Genomic DNA, 24,728 nt, shown 5'->3' with positions numbered 1-24,728 from the left:
GGAAAAGAGAAGATCACTTACAACATCTACGTGATACCTTCGACAGATTACGGCGATACCAGCTCAAGATGAATCCATTAAAATGTATTTTTGGAATCACCTCTAGTAAATTTTTAGGATTCATGGTTCGGCATCGTGGTATTGAAATCGATCGAAACAAGATTAGAATCATTCAAAAGATGCCAGCACCAAAGAACATTCATGAACTCAAAAGTTTACAAGGCCGACTTGCTTACATTCGTAGGTTCATTTCAAACTTAGCTAGGCGTTGTTATCCCTTCAATTGATTGATGAAGAAAGATACATCATTTGAATGGGATGAAACTTGTAAGAATGCTTTAAAAAGCATCAAGGAGTATCTTCTCAAGCCTCCTGTTCTTTCTGCACCAATTCCTGAAAAGCCACTGATTCTCTATATTAGTGCACAAGAAATGTCACTAGGAGCATTATTGGCTCAAGAAAATGATGAAGGAAAAGAAGGTGCACTCTATTACTTGAGTCGAACTCTTGTTGGAACAGAAGTAAAATATTCACCCATCGAAAAGACATGTTTAGCACTCATCTTTGCCACAAAAAAATTTCGGCACTACATGTTATCGCACACAATCTGACTCACTGCGCGAGCTGATCCACTCAAGTACATCATGACAAGGCCAGTCTTGTTGGGAAGACTAGCTAAATGGGCCCTTCTCTTATCAGAATTTGAGATTATTTACATCTCTCAAAAAGCTGTAAAAGGGCTGGCGTTAGCCAACTTTCTTGTTGATCACCCTATTCCGACTGAATGGGAATTGTCTTACGACTTGTCCGACGAAGAAGTATTCTCTATTGATGTGCTTCCAGCTTGGAGAATGTTCTTTGATGATGCAACTAGAAGATATGGAGCGGGGGCAGGTGTAATTTTTATCACCCCACAAAATGAAGTATTGCCATTCTCGTTTGCCTTGACGAAGTTATGTTCAAACAATATTGCAGAATACCAATCTCTGATCATTGGTTTAGAACTCAGGGCTAGAGATGAAGTTACACCAACTCTATGTGTATGGGGACTCACAACTTGTCATCAACCAACTCTCAACAGAGTATGACGTTCGAAAATATGAGTTGGTACCTTATCACCAGTATGCTACACAACTTCTAAGTCAGTTTGAAGACGTCATCATTAGGCATATACCAAGAGCTGAAAACAAGTAGGCTGACGCTTTAGCTAGTTTTACTGCAAGTTTGGCTATACCAGAAGGAGAGACAATGAGTATCCCTATCTACCATAGGTGGGTATTACCTCCTTTGATAGATGAAAATTGTGAGTCTCACGAAGCAAACATTGTTGAAATAGCCGAAGTCAAAGATTGGAGATAGCCACTTATCGACTATCTACAGCATAGAAAGCTACCAGACGACCTAAAGCACAAAATCGAAATATGTCATAGGGCACCTTGATTTTTTTATTTCAAAGATAAGTTATATCGTCGCTCTTTCGACGATATATTAATGAGATGTCTCAGAGATGATGAAATCCGAGATGCTTTAGAAGAAGCACACTCTGGAGTATGCAGTTCACATCAGTCAGGACCCAAACTCCATCACAGTCTGAAGAGGATGGGATTTTACTGGCCTACTATGGTGAAAGATTCTTTAAACCATGCAAAGAGATGTAAAGCTTGCCAATTTCATGGAGATTACATTCGTCAACCGCCGGAGCCATTGCATTCTACAATCGCATCTTGGCTATTTGACGAGTGGGGACTTGATGTAGTTGGACCACTCCCAAAATCTTCGAGGCAACATCTTTATATCCTTGCTGCAACTGATTACTTTTTTAAGTAGGCTGAAGCAGTTCCCCTTCAAGAGGTCAAGAAAGAAACGGTAGTCGACTTCATCAAAAATAATATCGTCTTCCGTTACGGCATTCCACGATACATCATGACAGATAATGGAAAATCTTTTAGCAATACGCTAATGGATCAATTCTGCATGAAGTTTAACATTAAATAGAGATGTTCTACAATGTACAATGTTGCAGCAAATGGACTCGCTGAAGCATTCAACAAAACTATTTGTAACCTTCTTGAGAAGGTGATTTCAAAATCGAAAAAAGATTGGCATGAACGAATTGGAGAAGCATTATGGGCATACAGAACCTCATACCGCACCTCCACACAAGCCACACCTTACTCATTGGTTTATGGAGTTAAAGATATTCTCCCTTTGGAATATCAGATACCTTCATTAAGGATTGCAATCCAAGAAGGTCTAACTTGCGATGAGAATCCCAAGCTATGTCTGGCTGAACTTGAAGCATTGGACGAAAAGAGATTGGAAGCACAACAACGACTAGAGTGTTACCATGCCCGTCTATCACGTGCATTCAATAAGAAAGTTCGACCACGTTCTTTTCAAGTTGGTGATTTAGTTCTCGCTATACAACGACCAATCATCCTCTCACACCGTTCTGGAAAAAAGTTTGATCCAAAATGGGATGGGCCTCATGTAGTGAAAGAAGTATACACTAATGGTGCATATCTTCTTGTAACACCAGAAGGATTACGTCTTGGCCCAATTAACGGTAAATTCCTCAAAAGATACTATGCTTAAAAGAATGATGCTTCCCAGCACGAGCCTAAACTATTTGACAATGCTCATCGGCATGAGCCTAAACTGTTTAGCAATGCCCATTATCGTACGAGCTTAAACTACATGATACTCCTGACCCACATGAGTTAAAACTGTGAACGGTCCAAAAAAAAAAAAGAATTGAGCTCGCTAGATTGACAACCCGAGAGGGCGGTCTAGGCAAAACTTAGAGTATTATCTATCTGAATTACGTTCTGGTTTGATCCCCTTTTGGGTACATAGGCAGCCTGTAAAGTTACTTCAGGTACAACCACATCAACAAAAAAAAAGTAAAAAAAAAAATTGAATAAAAAAATCATCATACTCAATAATGCTCTAACGCTAGAGTTTGGCCAACTGACTGTACAAATGATTCGTTGCATGATTTTTTCTGACCAGTTGACGTTTGTCAGCCAATTGACGTTATGATGCTGCTAGTCAGTTGACGTTGTGTACTCTTAAGCATTATTGATGAACGACTGCTTTAAAGATTGGCCAACCAGCTGGACAAATGATTCGTCGCATGATTTTTCTAACCAGTTGACGTTTGTCAGCCAATTGACATTGTGATGCTGCTAACCAGTTGACGTTTGTTAGCTAATTTATGTTGTCCACTCCTAAGCATTACTGATAAACAGTTGTTTTAGAGGTTAGCCAACTAGCTGGACAAATAGTTCGTCGCATAGATCTTCTACGTGTATAAAGCTTGCGTACCGCGATTCTTTTAACCAGTTGACGTTTGTCAGCCAGTTGACGTCATCCACTCCTAAGCATTACTGATAAACAGTTGCTTTAGAAGTTAGCCAACTAACTGGACAAATTGTTCGTCGCATGGATCTTCTACGTGCGTAAAGCTTGCGCACCGCGATTCTTTTAGCCAGTTGACGTTTGTCAGCCAATTAACGTAATCCACTCCTAAGCGTTATTGATAAACAGTTGCTTTAGAGGTTAGTCAACTAGCTGGACAAATAGTTCGTTGCATGGATCTTCTACGTGCATAAAGCTTGCATACCGCGATTCTTTTAGTCAGTTGACTTTTGTCAGTCAGTTGACGTCATCCACTCCTAAGCGTTACTGATAAACAATTGCTTTAGAGGTTGGTCAACTAGCTAGACAAATAGTTCGTCGCATAGATCTTCTACGTGTATAAAGTTTGCGTACCATGATTCTTTTAGCCAGTTGACGTCATCCACTCCTAAGCGTTATTGATAAACAGTTGCTTTAGAGGTTAGCCAACTAGCTGGACAAATAATTAGTCACATGGATCTTCTACGTGCATAAAACTTGTGTATCGTGATTCTTTTAACCAGTTGACGTTTGTCAGTCAGTTGACGTCATCCACTCCTAAGCATTACTGAGAAACAGTTGCTTTAGAGGTTAGTCAACTAGCTGGACAAATAGTTCGTCGCATGGATCATCTACGTGTAAATCTTGCATCCTATGATTCTGCTAGCCAGTTGACGTTTGTCAGTCAATTGACGTTGTCCACTCTTAAGCATTACTGATAAACAGTTTCTTTAATGGCCAACTAGTTGGACAAATGGTTCGTCGCATGGTTCTTCTACATGTACATCGTTTATCAAGCAATACTTTTAACAATTCAACAATGGCCACCGCTAAGCAGACTAATAGATAAATGTTCAATAGGTTGACTGATAAGGGTTATAAGTTCTCAATTTGTAATTCCGATTACAATTCATAAGAAAGGAAATGCGAGGATGACAAAGTTCAAAGAAAATATATGGGAAGAATGATTAAGATCCATACCTTCCTGTGGTTTCGAAGCTGTAGTCGAGCTGCAATCGATCCAAAAGAATCAGATCTTTATATCAATATTATTGGTAATCCTGGATCTGAAAAAAAAAGAGAAGCCCCAATGAAATTCATTCACAAGTTTTGAAATAAAAATGGGGAAGGCCCAATAAGGAGAAGAGATAAAGTATAACAAAGTAATAAAGAAAAAGGAAGTTCAAATTACAATCAATTCAAAAAGATTTATCTAAATTAGGAATCGATCTTAAAGATTTCTAATGGAATAAATCTCTTGATTAGATAAAGGTTAAAAAATAATAATAATAATAATAATAATGATTTGCGGCCCATTGTGAGTCCGCTCAACTGGACCCGATTAACATTAAGGTTATTCAATCAAGAACAACCCCAAAATCGGAATCAGTCCCAAGATCTTGGGAGCTTATCAAGATCAGTCCCAAAATCTGAATCAGTCAAACTCAAACAAGAACATTCCATCAAACGTTTCTTCAATTCCGGATTTGAACCAAATCTTGAATAATAAAAGAAAGCTTGAATAATGAACGGCCGAGAGTCGCCGAAAGCCGTGGAGATGACGAGAGAGCTCATAGAAATGCTTCAAGTTTTCGTCGAAAAGCAAGAGAGAGAAAGAGAGAGAGAGAGAAGAATACCTGTAGGTGGCTGCAACTAGAACGTGAGTAGATGCGCCGTGGTGAAGATTGCTCCAACAAAAATAGTATAAAAAGAAGAAGAGATCAAAACAGAGTTTGTGTTTCGAATTGCATCTTCCATCAACGATGATCTCTATTAATAAGAAAATTGGGAGTCCAAATCCTCATTGGGTTCGTCGTCAAGTTCGTATAGAATTAAAACACTGCCTTGAGGAGGATTGGATTATAGATGCAAGAACGTGAGCTTCAAGAGTCCTTCTTAGACACGGCTGTGAGTGCAGAAACGTAAAAAAAAAAGGAAAGAAAGCAAGAGAGATGGAGAATCATCGATGGCTGAGAACGAAACTCCCCTTCCATGGCTGAAATCATGGCTGAGAACGAAGATAACAGGGAGATTGAGATCGAAGGCAACAAAGAAAGAAGGATTTAGATATTAGTTTGGTTAAAACTTCTATTGACACCCCGGTTTTTTAATTCCTAAGCCGCAAAAGGTTTACACAAAGGCGTTAAAAACAAAATCGATTAAAAAAAATAAAAAAAAAAAAAAAAAATTGATAGTAAGCTAAGCTTACTAACTTAGTAAGATTGGAATTTTACTAAGGGTTCTTGGTTCACCTTCAATAAAACACAAAGTCCATTGTAAGTCCATTCAAAGTTGCCCAACCCGATACGAGATGACTCAATATATATAAGCCAACTCAATCGGATACTGAGGCAACGTAGTTACAACATGCCAAAAGACCAATATCAATTGAAGTGGTTTTTTTTTTTTTTTTTTTTTTTTTTTTAACAAAACAAAAAAAAAAATCATTTTTCCCACAGCTTTTCCTTTTGAACTACTAGAGGTCGAGCTTTGAGTTCACCACATGAGGACATCATCACCATCAACAACAACAATTGTTGATTGAAATTTAAACTGATCAGTGGGTATGCATCTCAAACATATATGAGTTGCTGGATATTTCTGGAGGTTTGATCTTATACAACTCATATACACAAGCCTTGGGTTTTAGATATTTTGAAGGTCTAATCCTATACATCTCAGGTACCATTAAGTTTTGAGCTGGAATATTTTTGGGGTATGATATGGTGCTTCTCAAGTAAACTAAATCTCAATATAATTTTGTGATTTTCAAGAAAATATTATCTAAAAAGAAAATTATGAAAGATTATTTTCTTGGGAACTATCAAAAGGTTGCTTCCCACATGATTGCAAATTGAGGTTATGCGTTACCAACTCCTCCAAGCTCAAGTAATTTTTTGAGTAAATCCTTCAAAATACCAAGTCAAAAAGATAAAGGAAGTTCATTTAGATTGTTTTCTCCTTCAACAAGTTTTCAAGGAGGCAAAGTACGATCGATCTCAAAATTGAGAACCTTCACTAGGCTTCAATAGCTTGAAAGACAAAGGAACTAAAAAGCATTACAAGGAAATCAGATGAAAATGCCAACATAAAGGTTACTCTTTACTAAAGCATTTACACTTCTTAAAATATATCAAAAATGCATCATCGTCAGATACGCATTCAACAATGCATTCTTGAGGGGGCATTTGTAGACATCGAAACTTTAGCAAGGTCTCTACATCTTTCACAAAATTACAAGAAAGACCCTAAAAAATGATAAATGGGCCTCGCAACTAAATTGAGTCTATTAATTAGGAACGTGCCCCCTACAAGTTTTGATTTTTGGGTTTTCGCAGGTAAAATTCATTATCCAACAAATTCAAGTGATCCTTATTAAATATTGGGCCTTATACCCAAATAAATGAGTTTGGCCCAATAATGATCCATAGAATCCTTAAAACTGGATTTGGACAAATTTAGCCTTTTAAACAAATCAATTAAACCCCTTTAAGTTGGGGGTATAAATGAAAAGTTAAATTACCTTTAAGTCTATAAATACAAGAGCCTCTCTCATTGAGGGAGGATCTAGATCACTTTCTCTCAGAAGACAGAAGCTCTCCCTCTAGAGAAGAAGAAGCTCTCAAGCCCTCCTCCAGAGACAAAACAAAAGTTCTTCAGAGATCCGGACTCCGACTAAAGAGAAGATTAAGCATAAAGCCCTTCTCTGGAGGCCAAGAAAACCTTCTCAACCGATAAAGCGTGAAGCCCGGAGAGAAGAAAATCTACAGAAGCCTCTACAGAAGATCAAGCACAAAGCAAAGCCAACGTCAAAGCATCTTTCTCAACCGATAAAGTGCGAAGCTCGGAGAGAAGAAAAGCTACATACGTCATCATCACTATTTTGTATTTGACTGTTAATCAGAGGAAACATTGAGATTTATATCTACTATTCATCAAAAATCAATAAAATCATTTGCGATCTTATTTCACGAATCTCGAGGTAGATCCGTAGAAATTTATTATCGACAGGACCGTTTCTCAATATCCGATTTTAGATCCATAACCTCAAAGATGCCTTCCAAATTTCAAATTCAAGCAGGAATGAGAGTAACGAAACCCTAATGGAACTCAATCTTCATTTTCGATCCACTATTCTTTGATTTGACCGTGTTTCTACTACTTTAACGAAGTTCTATCTTCGATTTTCCTATTATTCTTCAATTTTGCACATCTGATATTTCCTTCTCAGACCTTAACAAAGCTCCTTCTTTGTTTCTTAGATCTAATGAAGCTCCATCTTCTTTTTCGATCAAGTGTTCTTCGATTTCTCAAATCCTCAAATCCTATGAAGCTCTATCTTCATCTCGACCAGTCTCAGACTTTCAATGCATGGGTGCAAAGAGAAATTTTTCTATGGTTTTGCTTTCTCTTTGAGATTTCAAGTTCTATTTGAGGATTTCTAACAATCTTCAAGGTACGGCTCTTTATTTGTGAAAATATTTTATAGACTTTTTGAATTTTTTTTTTTTATTTTCAATGTTTTTTTATTGAATTTCAAGTTTCAGGCTCGTTCATTGGCAGGGAAATGCCGAATCTGAGCATAATCCAATAAGTTTTTAAAAAAATTCAAGATCTGAGAAGAATTACTATCGATTTTCAATGTATGATCCTAATTTCAAGCATTTTACCCTTTATTCTCTATTTTATGTGGTTTATGTATAAAAATCAAACATTTCTAGTTGTTTTTGTTCTAAAAAATATAGAAATTTACCGAACATGGATATAACATGAAAATGTGCATTAATGATTTATCTAATTAGGATTTTTATTTATCAAACATGGATTTAACATGAAAATGTACGTTAATTGGATCTAAAGAGATTCAAGGTGTACGAGACAAATCCACAAGAACTAATCTGAAAGAGTGTTTCTTCACATTGCAAATTGAGTAGCTTTGATCTTATATAAATGTAAAGTAACATCGAGTTGCTTCCAAATAACCTTATATATTAGAATAGCATCGAGCTGCATATTTATCTGATTTTTTCCCTTAAGTGTTTATGTGAATAAGCATAATTGTCTTAGTCGTTAGTGCTTTTAGATGTCGATGACGACAATGTCTTATTTGATTGAGCTTTTTTGGTATCATTTTGTATGTCCCCGTGGGCTGCTCATGTATACTCAGAAGCCAAGCGTGTTCATGCTTTCAAGCACACTGTTTTATCAAAACTAAGGTGTGTCTCATTTGCAAACAAAAGATCACTTTATGTAATCCATGTATGCTGATGCATATGCTTATTGTAGTTTTTTTTTATTAGTTAATTGATGAAGAAATTGCCTTCAGATTCGTTCTCAATCATGAATTCTTTGCCTATGAAATTGCAGTGTCACGTTATACTTATACGATGTGTTATTCTTTCTTTCATTTATTTTTTATTACAACAAGCCTATCATTTCTATCATATATTGGTCTGATCAAGCAGTCTAGATTGAATTATGGGTGGACCACATAAACAGCCTATGGTTCTACACACCAATCAGTTATGGTGTTTTTGCAGCACTACATACTTTTCCTACCCAAAATCCAGCACAAGAATTTGACATCCCTTTAACTTATGTGGTACTAGAAAAATAAAACAAATGAAGTTATCACCATATGCCTTGTCTCTTAAGCGCTTTACTAAATATTGAGGAAGAATGCTCTCATGACCCCTTGCAGTCTTGGCCCATCACTTGGACCTGCAATGAAAGCCTATTGCTGGATTTGAACTCCCAAATATTTTTTGGCCTTACTTGCATTGAGATAAAATTTTCTATTCTAGGTGTTCTGGCTTCTGATGACTTCTCAAGTTTTGGCATATGGGTTTTGTGAGTTAGGGTTTTTTCATTTATTAGGTTGGTTTGTGTATATATTTTTTCTTTGGTTTATTAATGGCTTTGAAGTACTTCAAATAAGACATTATGTGGCCTTTTAGGTACATGAAGTTAACCTTGAGTTATGGAAAAGTCTGGTTTAATTGTATTTAAAAGTGTCTACAACATTGAAACACAAATTTTTTTTGAAAACATACTGAATCATATTAGTTGTTAGTTCACATAAAAAAATCCAACAAGGGAGGCTTTTATTTTAACAATGGATACTGTAATTGCTTTTCATTTCAAAAGATAATTGTAAAAGTTTGGTTGCTTGCCTTCCCATTATCTCACTCGTTCTCATTTTCTTGTTAAGCTTATAGAATAGTTCCAATTATGAATGGGAAACTCTTAAACTGTAATTATCTTCGGAATCTTGTGAACTAAGAAAACCTATAACAGGTGTTCTAGCATTCTCTTATATAAAAATGTTTAAAAAGAGGATCCTAGGTGTTTGATGTGTGATCTGAGTTGAACACAGGTGCCATTGTGAAATATTCACGGATCACAATCTTTGGTAGTTCAATTTGTTTTTGTTTATTTAGTTTCTATTGAATTTTTGAGTTTGTTCTTGGGCAACTAATTTACTCATCCAATCCTCAACCATATATTGGTACGCTGTTTAAGTACTCAAACCAAATATAATGGTCAGATATTTCAACTTAGTAATCTAGTTTTCATAACATTAATCAAATTCATATGAGCTTATTCGTTTAGTAGATCATGTTTATGTTGAGAATATAATATCCAACAAAGCCTTCAACTCATCTCCATAAATGAAATGTAATCAACTTGTACATGTGACATTCTTTTCAGAACACCATTGCTCACTAATCTTTCTATTCACTACAAGAAAAATTAACTATGACAACGACTTTTAGTGACGGTCAAAGTTTGACCGTCGCTGTATAATGTTTATTTCCCCCAAGTCACTCTAGCTCTTAACTCACTCACTCACTCTCGCTGAAAATTTGTCTGAGTTTGTCTCAAACTCTCGTTTTCGATTCCTTCATCCTCATTGTCTCTCATCTCAAACGAAACCAGTCACTCTCTCTCGTCTGAAACTTGAATGTCACTCTCTCTCTCTCGTGTGAAACTCGAATGTCACTCACTCTCTCTCATCTGAAATTCGAAAACGAAGCCTCACTCTCTCTCTCTCACATCTCCGTTGATTGCTTTAGTAGAGAAGGAATCGACACTCGAAAACGAAGCCTCAATCATTCTCTCTCGTCTGCAAATCGAAAACGAAGCTTCTATCTCTGTGGATCTCTCTCTGCCTCTCTGCCTCTCTATCGATGTCTCTCTCTCTTGATCTCTCAAACGCGTGAGGGTTCAACTAAGCAGATCCGATCTGATTTCGACCTCGAAAATTTAGGTATTTTTTCATATATATTTTGTTAATTTTTCTCTTCAATCGATCCCTAAACCCTAGATTTTTCTGCATATTTTATTTTCCTGTATATTTTGTTGATTTTTCTGTTTAATCCTAATTTATATAGCGTTGATTCAAATTTTGGTTTGATTTCAAACCAAAATCCCAATTTCTATGATTTTAATTCAATTTTTGGTTCAATTTCAAACCAAGACCCTAATTTCTCATTTTTATAGCTAACTAATACTCAATTGGACAAAATCAGATTTCAGAAGACCATCAGTCCCCAATTCTGCTTATCAAATCTGAGAACTCACTCAGATTATCAAGTTTACTCTCAGATCTGTATTAATTTTTTTATTTGCTTTAAGTTCAGATTAACTAAGCTTGTATGTAATGGGTGGAGGGAATAAATTTGAAGTTTCATTTTGTAAAAGATTTTTGTGCTAATTTTGTAGGAAAAACAAATTTAAATAAGTAATGTAATAGTTTGCTATGATCATGTACGTACTCCTTGGCTTCCTTAGTCTTTTGAATTTTTTTATTCCTAACTGAATTGTGGTTTATTTTTTTTGATGAATTATTAAATTGGTTGATGTTGAGTTGTTTGAGCTTTGGTTAAAAAGATTCTTAATCATATGATGATATTTTATTTGGATAATTAATATTTAAATTATAAAATATTAACCGAAAAACATTAATTATCCCAATGATTTGACATTTTCACGTTGAAGATAATTTTGAGGGTCATAGTCAAAATTTTATTTGACTAAGTGGTTTGTCAAACAGTGAATGAAAGAAATTGCCACGTGTAACGATAAACAAATATAGAGTGCTGATATACTAACTAGGAAGTCTTCACTCCGTCAATACTCAACTGACTTGGCATGGATACAGAGTCATACGTGTTGTTTAATTAATAACTGTTTTTTTTTTTTTTTTGTAACTAACCCCTTTTTAACTCCGGTAATGTAAAATTAAATATTTTACATTGCCGGTCCCAAGCCCGGAGAAAGGAGGAGGAAAAAGATAAGGTATTGTTTCATATTTCAAGACATAAATAATCAGGTTTTGTAGATATCTGAATTTTTTTTTTTTATATGCAGCAAATCTTCGTAGTGTATGTAGCTTTGAAGGTCTCCAGTCGACAATAAAGGCAGTGGAGCAAAGATGAGATCAGGTTTGTGGTGATGATTTTTTTTCTCTTTATGCTTCTTTTTGTTTTTAATGTGTGTCCTGCTGTGTAAATATGAGCTTTTGATTCTTATATCAATGTAAACTCATAGATATGTTTAAAATTGAATGAAATCGAACCCACCCATGAACCCATTCTTCTGTAGCTAATGTGGCATCTAGTAAGCAGCCTGTGGCACACACTAATCTTACTTCTGGTAGTGTTTCTCAGTCAGCTTCATCACAAGTTACTCAGGTATTTCTTTTATTTGATTAACATTACCTTAGTTTTCTGTTTTGTAATGAGCAAAAAAAAAAAAAAAAAAGTGATGGATACTTTCCTGAATTTATGATACGAGTGAGATATCTTTATAATGATTGTGATGTCATTAATTCATTGAGGTCTATTTAACATCGTACATGGTATAGTCCTTTGTCTTCCATTTACATGGTAGCGACAGGAAGGATCAGGAATGCAGGTGCTGCTTCATAAATTGTGAAAATTTGGAAATTAGCCCCAAACTCAGCCACTAAACTTGTGTGTACTAATGTCTGCCTATTCTCGTACAAAATGCTCCAGGAATTGATCTTTAGATCATTGTTTGAAATGATGTGTTTCCAGGGTAGAAATGCTACTGGCTCAAGTCAAGCTGCGGATCAATTGCCTGTTAGGCAGGTTTCCACTATCCGTAGCCCATTACAAGTTGCTTCTCCCATTACTAATGTTTTACCCAACTTTGGATCAAATGCACGTGGATGGGCAGTGGTGGATAGGAAGATTTTCCTGTTAACTATGCTAATGCCAAGTTCTTCGTAATCAAATCGTATAGTGAGGATGATGTGCATAAGAGCATTAAATATAATGTATGGTCAAGTACTCCTAATGGGAACAAGAGACTGGAACTAGCGTATCAAGATGCACAAACAATAGCTGCTGGAAATCCAAGAGGCTGTCCTGTATGTTCTGTTCTTTTCTGTGAGTTTTCTTATAATCAATTTGGGTATTGCTTTTTTCCATCTTTGGTTTTGTTTTAAGCTTTGCGGACGGGGATTCTTTCCAATGCAGGTTAATGCAAGTGGGCAGTTTTGTGGTGTTGCAGAGATGATTGGCACAGTTGACTTTAACAAGGATATGGAGGGAGGTGAGGATGTGGGGGCAAATGAGGAGAGAGGTGAGGGAGTGGGGACAAATGGGGCATGTAATTAGTTGAAAATATAGGGAAATTGGAGGGAGGTGAGGGTGTGGGGGCAAATGGGGAGAGAGGTGAGGGAGTGGGGACAAATGGGGCATGTAATTAGTTGAAAGTATAGGGTGTCTCAAAGTTCTGTGGGGGCAATTGCCCCCACCAGCTGCTTACTAGCTCTGCCCCTGCAAGTTTCCTTGGTTCAATTTTTGCAATGCATAAATACAATGTAATTTCTTTTCTAGGGTCATGGAAGAATGAATATTAGGGTTTTGGGGTCTTGAAGGCTTGAATGAGATATAAGGGGGAAAAAAAATATCTCGGGCTGTAGTTTAAGCAAAAATGATGCAACAAAAGAAAATAACGATCACACATAAGAGAACACAGAAAATTTACCTAATTTGACAGTATGTCTACTCAAGATCAAATAAATCACAATATTCTTAAGCAACCTTAGAGATTACTTGCTACCACACACTGAATAGATGAAAGCCTTCTCTCTGTTTTGAACTATAATCAACTCTCCCGAAGAATATCCAAAATTCCCTTATTTCAATATTGTTGGGTTTTGGATTGGATCTCATACAGTTCAGATTAGAAGCATTGCTCCTGAAATCTTAGTGAAGGCCACACCCTCCACACCCTTGCATAATCCATTGAATATGATAATCTTGTGTTTTTATCTTTTATTTTTGTTGCCTTTATGATTTGGTCTTGGATTTCATGTTGGCAGTTGTATATTAACAAATCAACTCTCATTTCCTACTCTTACAACTAGTCCAAGTTATTACTTTCCTTTTTCTTTTTATCTACTTCATTGTAAAAGGGATAATTATTGTTATTTCTTTATGTTAACCATTTGCATATAATATTACTGCCACCCCTGAAAATACTTTGCTAATTGAACTATTGTTCACCCATTTTTTTTTATTTTTTTATTTCTATTTCATATAAACTATTATACAAAATGGTAGCTGTATGGGAAGTGCACTTGAGACACTATGCGGGCAAGCCTTTGGTGCTGGACAGGTCTTCATGCTTGGCGTCTACATGCAACACTCTTGGATAATTCTTACAGTCACTTGCATCATCCTTACCCCAATGTACATCTTTGCCACACCTGTCCTAAAGCTTCTCGGGCAAGAAGATTATATTGCCAAACTCGCTGGAAAATTTGCAATCCAAATCATTCCTCAAATGTTTTCCCTTTCCATCGCTTTCCCTTCACAAAAGTTCCTACAGTCCCAAAGCAAGGTTGGGGTCCTTGCATATATTGGGTTTGTGGCTCTGATATTTCATGTATTTTTACTTTGGCTCTTTATCTATGTGTTCGGGTGGGGTATTGATGGGCTGCTGTGGCGTACGACATCTCGGGCTGGGTCGTGGCATTGGCACAGGCAGCTTATGTTATGGGTTGATGTAAGGATGGGTGGAAGGGATTTTCCTGGTTAGCCTTCAATGAGATTTGGGCGTTTGTTAGCCTCTCCTTGGCCTCTGCTGTGATGCTTTGTCTATAAATTTGGTATATGATGGTTCTAGTCGTTCTTACCAGCCACCTTAAAAATGCGGTGATCGTAGTTGGCTCTATTTCCATCTGGTGAGAAGATATACTTAATTTTTTCCAATTTTGAGAAAACTATAGTATAACTCATGGTTGATGCCCAGATATTAAATGTTTTGGATTGTCTTTTTGAGCTGGTGGGATGGATTATGTGTAAAAGTTTAAATTAAATTATAATATTTGGATTTGGATTTGGGTGTGGGTGTGGGGGCATGCAATTGCAGGATATTTGAAATTGCACCGTCGGCACAGAAGCTGTTTTCATTCTTGAGAGATTCAGATGTTCCTGTTGACAAGAATCCAAAGCTCAAACCTCATGCTGTAACTGTCTTTGTCATGCTCTCTCTCTCTCTCTCTCTCTCTCTCTCTCTCTTACATATCTATTGGTGTGTTATAAGTAAAATATTTGTGTGTTAATAGAAACTCTGTTTATTAATACGGGCTAAAATGGGCAAGAAAATATTTGTGCCAAGAGATGCACCGAATGACTCCAGTTAAAAGGACTTGTTTTTTTGTCTTAATTAACATGATATCTCGAACTTTACTGCAGTTTATTTGGATTTGTCGTCCTACATATGCTCATGTACGGAGCTAATATATATGCCTGGAGGCATTACAGGGTAAATTATGCATTTATATTTGGTTTCAAGCAAGGGACAGAGTTGGGTTACCGAGAAGTCTTTCTCCCCAGTACCGGCCCAGCAACACTTGGATTGGCTTGTATTCTTTCAAATCTGGATATGGAGATGGACCCAAAAACCAAAGATTACAAAGCATTCACTGAAGTACTCCCTCTAGCATTAGTTTGTGTAAGATACCAATACTTAGCCAAATTATTCTTTCCCTCTCCAAATTATATATAGACTCAGTTACTAATTTATCTCTTTATGTAGCTGGTAATTCTCATAACAATCTGCCCATTCAATATCATTTATCGCTCAAGCCGTTTCTTCCTACTCCGATGTTTATACCATTGTATTCTTGCCCCGCTCTACAAGGTAAAGGATGAATTAATTGAATTTCTACAAAAAATGGAAGAGAAATCGGCACTTAAGACAAGTTTATTGATTTTTGATTGTTTTTTATTTCATCACAGGTCACCCTACCAGATTTTTTCTTGGGAGACCAGCTCACTAGTCAGCCCTATTTTAAAGAAATATTTCTTTCATTTTAAGTGTGGTTCCATCTTTTATTATGTCAGTTGGCATAGACAGTAAATCCCATGTGAATGGGATTGAATGTCAAATTTATTTACACGCAGTTGAGAGGTTTTGAGTTTGCAAAAGCAGTGACTTTAGTGCTCGAATCATTTACTTTGGAAAAATGGCCTTCTTACTCCGACATTCAAGGCAAGTGTTTCATTTCAAGTTTTGCTGCAAACTTAATTTCTAACTTGATGATCAGACCACCTAAAAATAATATTTAAAAAAACTCCATATTACAATCAATATAAACCAATTCAAGATGGGTCAATCTCCTAAATCCAAATGATTCCAATATTTCTCATTGATTTTCAAATCATATTACAATCAATTTTTATAGACTAATTCTCTAAACAACTAATTCTAATCCAAATTCATCCAACTCCATGTTTAAGCAACTAGTTATACTACTATGGAACCTAACTTATATCATATTATTGTGTACGCCTAACTGCTAATGTTCATGTGTTTAACTGCTATCAACAACCACAAAACAAAACAAAACAAAAAAACTGTAATTGAAATGCCTCACTATGCTTTGCACCTTTACTAATACCAGATCAAGAGACCTCAAGCAAGAGCTTACTTTGCTAAAGCAATATCAAACATGTACGCAGAGCTGGCCAAGTCCAAGCCAACGACACATAAAATTTTGTGAACTAGAATTTATAAGGAAATTGAGGAGAATAAAAGATCATGATCTCCAAAACAAGGAGACTCGTTGTTTTTCCCTTGGTAATAAAGTTACAAAAACTGATCATGGTGAAATTTTTTGTACCCACCTTGATTGTTGTTGAATTATGAAACCAGTATTTAAACATGTCTTCCTTTCCACCAAACTGCATATTTAAATGACGTTGAGGTTTTGAGAGCCCTTGTGCTGATTAAATCTTCATTTCATTCGTTTTAATGCACCAAACTGGCATATTCCTTCATCTTTTCCCAGTGAGAGTTTTTCTGCATATGGTTCTCCACAAGTGGACAAGTCAACAGATTCTTTCTCATGGAGAAAGCCAGATTTGTTTGTTCTTCACAAGTGAGTCATATTCCCTTCTTTTTAACCATTAATTTTTGAATTGTTGGACGATTTATCACATTTTTAATGCCTTACTGTAAAATATTGATGCTGGATGCCCATGATACACCTGGTAAGAAGGTTAGACAGTTTCCTAGTCAATATCACTGCTTCCCTATACATCTTTATTTTGGAAACAGATGCTTTTTAATCCTCTTATACCTGTTAATGGTACTATCTAAATTGTTCCAGGTGCACTAATTTATTTTTGGTTATATATATATATATATATATAAGAAAGATTGTATGGGAAAACCTGCCAAGAAAAAAAAAACTAAGAAATTAACTCAACCTTGAAAGTGGAACTTTTAAGGTTATGGGGGGTTTTGCTACCCACTGATGAGGTAACAAATTATTGGGTTTTTACTCAGTTTACTGAATGGCATCTAAAATCTGGAATTGGTATTATTAGTTATTTTACTGTGAAAATTGATTATGTTGCAACAATCTATCCTTTGCACCTATTTTAATGCTAAGAGCTTACTCTCATGCTGGTGCTACTTACTATAGGTCAATGTGGACAATCTTGTTGTAATGGTGATTATTTATATTTCCATATCTTTATTTTGAACCCTGAACTGGTGTACCACTTCTCAAAGACCATAGCCCTCAAAAGAAACAGTTTAGATGATCTTAACCACCCGAACATTTAGGAAAAAATATAGTCAGTTCAAGTGGCTTTAAGAAACAGTTTGGTGACAGTGTTCAAGAACTGCTGTTAAGATCTAGAACTGTGATTTTTTGGTAAAAGTAACTTATGCATACTAGATAGTGAAAATTCTTGGTTGACAAAGAGAGGAGAGAGGTCTAGTTCAAGGACTTCTTTTGCGCCACAGCGAAGGTGACCACTTTCTTTTGTATTGAACCCAATAATGAATCAAGTAGAATAAATAGATAAGCGATTTTGATGGGGTTTGTTGCTATTAGAGATAAATTTGGATGATATTTTATTTTAATTTTTGGCATGACATAGGTTAATTATGCAGCACTGGAGCGATATAAATTGATCATACAAAGGTTCGCTCATATGAAATGAAGGTGATACTGACTTTGTTCCACCACTCACTTCTTCCATGGGCTGGAGAATATGGAGGATGGAAGCTTGAGAAAACAATTGATTATTTTATGGATTTTATAAGGTTAGTTTCTTGCTTGTTGATCAGGTTTTTATTTTATCAATTTCATTTTCATCGCTTCTTCATTGAGAATCCTTCACTTGGTAATGTTGAAAAACTGATAACATCAACTAAAATTTGATTTTTTGTTGTCAACACGGACTCTGGGTCATTTATCTTAGGTAATTTAATTTGTATTCAATTTAGTTATGCTTCTGATTGGACTGTCTTTAGAGCTGAACAGTGGACATGAAGGTTTCTTACCTTATAGTCCTTGGTTCTTTGGTTGATCAGGAGCACTTGCTTCTCAGACATTCCTTTGAAGGTGCGGAAGCTCATCGCGAGAGTATGCAATGTGGTTATACAAAAGGCTACTCGATTGGCAGTTGCGGGCATTGTGAGGTTCTTAAAGAAGAAAGGGAGTGATGACATTGCTTCCTTGTAGGCACTTGTGTTTGTGTAACGATTGTGAAGGATTTATCGATGCATTGTAATTTTTGATTTGTAAATTATGACTCATTGCAACTCTTTTTGTGTATAAATTAATGTGATAGAGAACCTCGATGTTCTCTATTTGGATCTATTTTAATTGTGGGTAATAGGTGAATAGAAAGAAAAAAAAAATTTAATTGATTTTTTTTTTTTAAGGTTAGATATCAGTTTATGACAATTTTAGATATCGGTTTGTAATTAATGTCTAAAGTTTTACACTTAAGACATCCGTTTTATAAAATCCGATGTCTAAGATATTTTTTTTTGTTAGTGGGTATTGATATTTAAACGCATATTTGGAACGGTTTTCCACCGTTCCAAATCATGAGATCTAGAACCGTTCCCAACAGTTTTAAATTCATTAATGACGCCTCGATTAGAGACGGTCTGAAAACCATTCCTAATTGAGATATTTGTTGTAGTGATATAAGGGATAAAATGGTTCAAGTTCTTAATCAACTATAATTTTGTGAAGGAACCTCTTAATCCTATCCCTGAATTAAGGGACAAAATGCTAATTCACTGTCCTTTGTCTATAGGCACCTTTATCACCAATGAGATTAAGGGGAGATTACTAGCTAACTAAATCCAAAAGAGCCTATAGATTAAGCGCCAAGAGGCAAGTCTTCTAAAAGCCTTCTTGAGAGAGGATGACATGTGGCTTGGATAAGAGTTCTAGAGAAGTATCCCCACCTTTTGTTGTTAATCTCACACACCTTCCCACCGAGTCACATGTTAGGACAGGTAAGTAGTCACATTTACTGTGGAGGGGTGTTGTATAAACATTTGAAGTCACTACCTGGGAGCAAACCTAGTCGCTTCCTTGCAATCTCAGCTAACCCCTGATGGGTACCAAGAATGTATGAAAAATCCCTTAAACTCATCCTTAATTATGTGGGCAAAGAGGGGATTACACATCTTCTATGATCTCTTGGTAATTTAATTATCCAAGAGATGAAGGATGGCAATTTCCCTTAATCTGTTAAAATTAGGGTTTCATCTAGGATCGTAGGATCATGCCCCGTATCACCCCCTCTAAAGACTGAGCCAAGTGAAAAGTAAAGGAAAGATTAGAGATTTCCTACTTAGATCTAGGAATGAGCTTTTAAAAATGAGGACCCAAACTCAAATTTTAATATTTTGGGCTCGAGGCCCAAGAACAAATTGATTGCTTGATTATTAAAACCTTTTTTGAGTTTTGACCTACATAAATGAGTTGATCATTTTTTTTTTTTCCAAACCCAAGTTAACAATGCCAAGACCTGACCAAGTTAGGGTTCAATCCGATAGGTTTGGGTTTGGGTTTGGCTGACTCTACAAACTTACATCCCTAATCTAACGGGTTATCACTTACCTTCCTTTAGTCAAAATAGTTGTCGATAAAAGAGTTAAAAATGGAACTTTTTACTTTTTATAAAGACCATTCTACCTATTTTATTTTAAAAACAATGTCATTCTTTTCCATAGACAAAATATCCCTGCAAAAGATGGGTTCATGCATACGTGTGAGAATGGATCGATGGGGGCATGTTTATCATTTTAAAATTTAATTTTTTGGCAATGAAAGGGTAAAATAGTTCAATAACATCCAAACATTAACACAGTCTCTTAACAGCGGAGGTAAGTGCAATTGTTATAATATTAGGGCCTCGACATAGTATTTACATCAATCCATAGTTGGTCAAAGTGTAGTTTACACTAAATATAAATCCCTTACTTAACTACAATTATTTCCCCATACTCCAATAGCCACCCCTAAAGAAAATGATAAGTTTTTGTACCTTGGAGTCTTTTAAGTGTCATGTGCGCTACTTTACTACATTAATATAAAAGCTATATGAATCTTCAAAGAGCAATATCCTAAATAGTTGACCAACATGATCCTTGTGTGGTACTTCAAAAGAGACCTTGAAATAAGTTTAATGACTTTATATACTTGTTATAGCCTTTAGAATCCTAAGTACACTATTTTATTTTATTAATGTAAAATCTTTGGCTTTAAATGAGTCGTATAACCACCATTATTTATTTTTGAGAACTGATGAGTAGGTTTTATACCTACGAATTAACCACTTTTAAATATAATATTTTGTTAATTTTAAAGTCTTTTAGTTGTTTTTATTTAAGTTTAGTTAGTTTTATACTTTTTATGTGATTATATATTTTTATTTGATTTTTATGCTTATTTTACAGATTATGAACAATATGGAACATTGGGATAAGTGCATACGTTTAGGAGAAATTCTGACTCCAAATTGGTTCACTCTCGGAAGAAGGAAGCTAAGCATACAAGCTAAAAAGTCTTCAAGCCGCAGCTTGATAGAAAATGAGGCCGCGACGGGAATTCAAGAATGGCATAACAGAAATATAAAAGTACAAGCCGCGGCATGATATATTGGGAGGCCATGGCTTGCTTACGTTTCCAACTTTACACGTTAATTTGTGGTGATCGAATTAGAAATGGATTTTGGGACTCTTAAACCCTAATGACTCCATATCTATAAATAGGAAAGTTTAACCCTTATTTGGGGACAGAAGTTTTGGGATTTTTCTTGGAGGCACAAGATCGAGAAGGAGGACGAGAACTGGAGATTCGACTTTTGAGTTTTATCTTTCTAAACTTTATCTCTTCTCTTGATTTTTGTAATCTCTAAGAATGGCTGAATACTTTTGTGATTTTGTTTTCTTTTCAATGATGAACTAATTTCTATTCTAGGGTTATAATGGAACCCATTCATGATATTTGATTAGTTTTATTTCTTTCTTCTCTGATTTCACATGTGATTGTTTATTCTATCTTATGTTTAATGCGATTTAATTAACTGGCCATTGATTGAATTGATTCGGTGAACCTTAATAATATCGACAGAGTTATTTTGTGTTCATGACCTAGATAGAGTAACATATGCTAATTTGAGATAGACATATACTCAAGTTGTATGTGCATCCCTTATGAGAGCTTATTCTTAATGAATTCTTCTTAATTTAATTCTCATAGACATATAGGGAGTTAGTTTAGAAGGGTATTTTTACATGACCATCGGCAGAGGCTTGTAGAGAATTTAGTGTTCTTGGGTGACAATTGTAGTGGATTAATTTATCATGGAAGGAAAGATAATCTAATTAAGTGGATTGTTTGGGGGAAATTATAAACCTAGATTTCATCACTTATTGATTTTAATTTACAAATTTATTTTCTCAGTTAGTTTTCTTGTTTAGTTTTAATTCCTATTTTTACTTTTGTTTTGATAAAATTAGAGTGAGATAAATTGGTAATTAGCAATAGATTGGTATTTAGTCTCCGAGGGAACGATACTTTCTTATCACTTTATTACTTGTTTCGATACGTATACTTGCGTGCGTAAATTTAGACAACAAGAACCATGCAGGGCATTGACTGAGGTCCACATTTGAGTCATGTGGACTGCCACATTGGTTCAAATGGCATCTCATCCCTCTTGATTTGTGGTCTAAATTGGGTTTGAAAAAAACATCTAAAAACAATTATGTTTTTAGATTAGATATTTGAGTTTTAAAATAGATGGCCATTAAACTCCCAAATTTAAAATTAAAATCCAACCGTGAAAAAAATATTATTTTTCAATTTTTTTTTTCTGTTAAAAAGTTCATAAAATATCATGCTCTACATATACGTGGCACATGATGGTTGTTTTGGGCACCATGTTGGCATGTGGTCCATAAAGATAGATGATCCTTTGGTCCATATCATCCCATCTATCTGGTTGCTAACTATTTCATCGGTATGATCCCTTCTAAGATAGGAAACCTCTTACATCTCCAATTTCTATCTCTTCAAGACAATAACCTAGCTGGTGCGATCCACATGAGCTTAGTAATTTACAAAACTTAGAGATGCTCTTTCTTGGTGGAAACTCTCTAAGGAATCCAGATCCGATTCATCAGTTTTAGGGCATGGCATCATTGACAGAGCTCTACCTCCAAAATAACTCACTGGGACATAAGGTTCCCCCATTCATCTTTCACTGCCCCACACTCCAAGAGCTGGATCTGAGAATGAACAAGTTCAATGGCAAGATACCCCACGAAATTGGTCTTCTAACTTACCTCACAATCCTTGCTTTATCTAATAACCCGTTTACTAGTGGGCCCATATATACCTTCTTCCATAGGTAACCTTAGGATGCTCTACTCCTTATATCTCTCGAATTCAAGCTTGAATTCCAGCATTCCCAATGAGCTTGGATTTGGCACCAACCTTACTCATCTTGATTTTTCATCTAAGAACCTCTCTTGTCCTTTGCCTCTTTCCATGGCCTCCCTAACTCAACTCCAATCCTTGCAACTCAATAATAACAAACTATCTGGTCAAATCTACCCACATTTTCTGTCCAATTGGACCCAACTCATTTTCTTGCAACTCAATGATAATGAATTAAATGGAGAAATTCCTGAATCAATTTGCAATTTGACTTTTGTGAATATCTTTCAAGCCTCTCGTAATCAATTGGAAGGATTTATTCCAAGATGTTTGACTAATTTGGTTTATCTAAAAATTCTAGACCTTGGAAACAATAAATTACATGATACATTCCCCTTCTGGCTAGAGTCATTGCAATCATTGAAGGTCCTTATATTGAAATCCAACATATTCTATGGTCCCATTGTAAATCCTCTAACCAATTCTGGTTTTCAAAAGTTGCATGTCCTAGATATTTCTTCCAATGGATTTACGGGACCTTTGCCTGCAAAATACTTTTAGAGTTGGTAAGCGATGATGACACCACAACAAGCGATGATACCACAACAAAATGAAGATATGGTGGGGGAAAAGTCTCCAATGTACTGGAGTTGGAGACCAACTAAATCCATATTATAATCTCTCAATTATTCTCTCGTACAAAGGACAAGAAAGGGCACTAGAGAAGATCTTGACCACCCTTGTCTCTGCAGATCTCTCCAACAACAGATTCCAAGGTGAAATTCCAAAAGTTATAGGAGATTTCAAATCACTTATTCTACTAAATTTGTCTCACAATGACCTTATAGGTCCCATCCCATCCTCGTTGGGGAACTTGAGACAGCTTAAGTCATTGGATCTCTCACAAAATAAACTTTCAAGGGAGATTCCTCAACAACTACTTCTTCTTACATTCCTTCCAGTGTTGAACCTTACACAGAACCATCTTGAAGGAAGCATACCACAAGGTAAACAATTTGATACATTTTCAAATGCTTCTTATGAAGGTAATCCACAATTATGTGGAATTCCATTGTCAAGGCTATGTTAAGATGTCAATGCGATTTCACCACCAACGACATTCCAACAACGCAAAGATTTAACATCTACAAGTGACCTTGATTGGAAAATATTTATGTTGATAGGATATGGATGTGGAGTGGTTATTGGCATTGCAATTGGATATACTATGTTTGGGAATGAAAATGGATGGCTCACAAGGATGTTTGACAAGGAAAGATGCAGGCAGGTCAAAAGGTCGAAGAGGATCAATGGACTCCAAGTAAATTGAAGAGAATAAAGGTTGTCCAAAAAAAGTTTAGTTTAAATATAAACTATGTTACCAATGTGTTTGATGAAAGGTTGTATAAACTATTATAATCGGTAGCATACATCTATAAATAAAGTTATCTCGTTTTTCAAATATTATTTTTCCCAAGGAAGCAAAAAAGAAAAATCTATCATAAAGAAGCAAGTCTATGTCTTCTAATCCTTTCAAAATGTCTGGTAGACTTTGATTTCATTGCATTAGATTCTAAAAGCATGACACTCATGATTTTGACTAGAAGACCTTGGTACCAAATTTAACTCTTTCAAGTCCTAGAGAATTTTTTTTATAAAAAAAATGGCATGACTTTTACGACATTTATCAAGACAGATTAATCAAAGTATTATAGTTTATTCCTTTCCTGAGAACCTATGCTTCCTTAGGCATGGTCCAATACATTGTGTTCGTTTTGTAATTATAATATATTCATTGTGTGTATCTTAAGAAGACCTATCTAGTGGCGTGGTTGAATGAAAAAAATGAAAAATATGAATTGTAGAGATGTTTTTTTTTGTTCACCTCGAGATCTACAACTCCTATTAAGATACGCCAATAAATAATTAAAATAATTAAAAATAAAATAAAAAAACACTAAGGAATTTTTTACGTGGTTCGCAAACATGCCTACGACCATGGGCTCGGGGAGCCATTCCACTATATTATGAATCTCCCTGTTACATGAATTTCATATGTATGATCCCTTTTGAGATAGGA

At 35.6% G+C, this 24,728-nt stretch overlaps 1 protein-coding gene across 3 annotated transcripts; it reads left to right on the top strand.

The window, feature by feature from the left end:
- Positions 1–10,228: 10,228 nt before the first annotated feature.
- LOC147382851 (phosphate transporter PHO1 homolog 3-like) lies at positions 10,229–18,557 on the top strand. 3 transcript variants are annotated; one of them, XM_086427683.1, is made up of 11 exons: positions 10,229–10,669; positions 11,773–11,846; positions 12,007–12,095; positions 12,462–12,627; positions 12,711–12,796; positions 12,906–15,393; positions 15,478–15,582; positions 15,681–15,933; positions 16,733–16,822; positions 17,835–18,000; positions 18,271–18,557. In XM_086427683.1, the coding sequence occupies exons 2-6, from the start codon at positions 11,837–11,839 to the stop codon at positions 13,044–13,046; spliced, it is 492 nt and encodes a 163-aa protein (XP_086283809.1). In that variant the 5' UTR covers positions 10,229–10,669; positions 11,773–11,836; the 3' UTR covers positions 13,047–15,393; positions 15,478–15,582; positions 15,681–15,933; positions 16,733–16,822; positions 17,835–18,000; positions 18,271–18,557. The 3 variants fall into 3 exon arrangements, 2 of the variants coding, with proteins under 2 accessions (XP_086283809.1, XP_086283808.1); XR_015173331.1 differs by lacking the exon at positions 12,007–12,095 and having other exon boundaries at positions 10,240–10,669; positions 12,462–14,620; positions 14,809–15,393; XM_086427682.1 differs by lacking the exon at positions 12,007–12,095 and having other exon boundaries at positions 10,249–10,669; positions 12,462–14,620; positions 15,135–15,393.
- The last annotated feature ends 6,171 nt before the right edge of the window (positions 18,558–24,728 follow it).

The sequence above is a fragment of the Akebia trifoliata genome, chromosome 16, assembly GCF_017979445.1.
Source record: "Akebia trifoliata isolate Shusen 1 chromosome 16, ASM1797944v1, whole genome shotgun sequence".
Lineage (NCBI taxonomy): Eukaryota > Viridiplantae > Streptophyta > Magnoliopsida > Ranunculales > Lardizabalaceae > Akebia > Akebia trifoliata.
The sequence above is the reverse complement of the archived record's forward strand: the minus strand, read 5'-3'. Positions and strand labels throughout refer to the sequence as shown.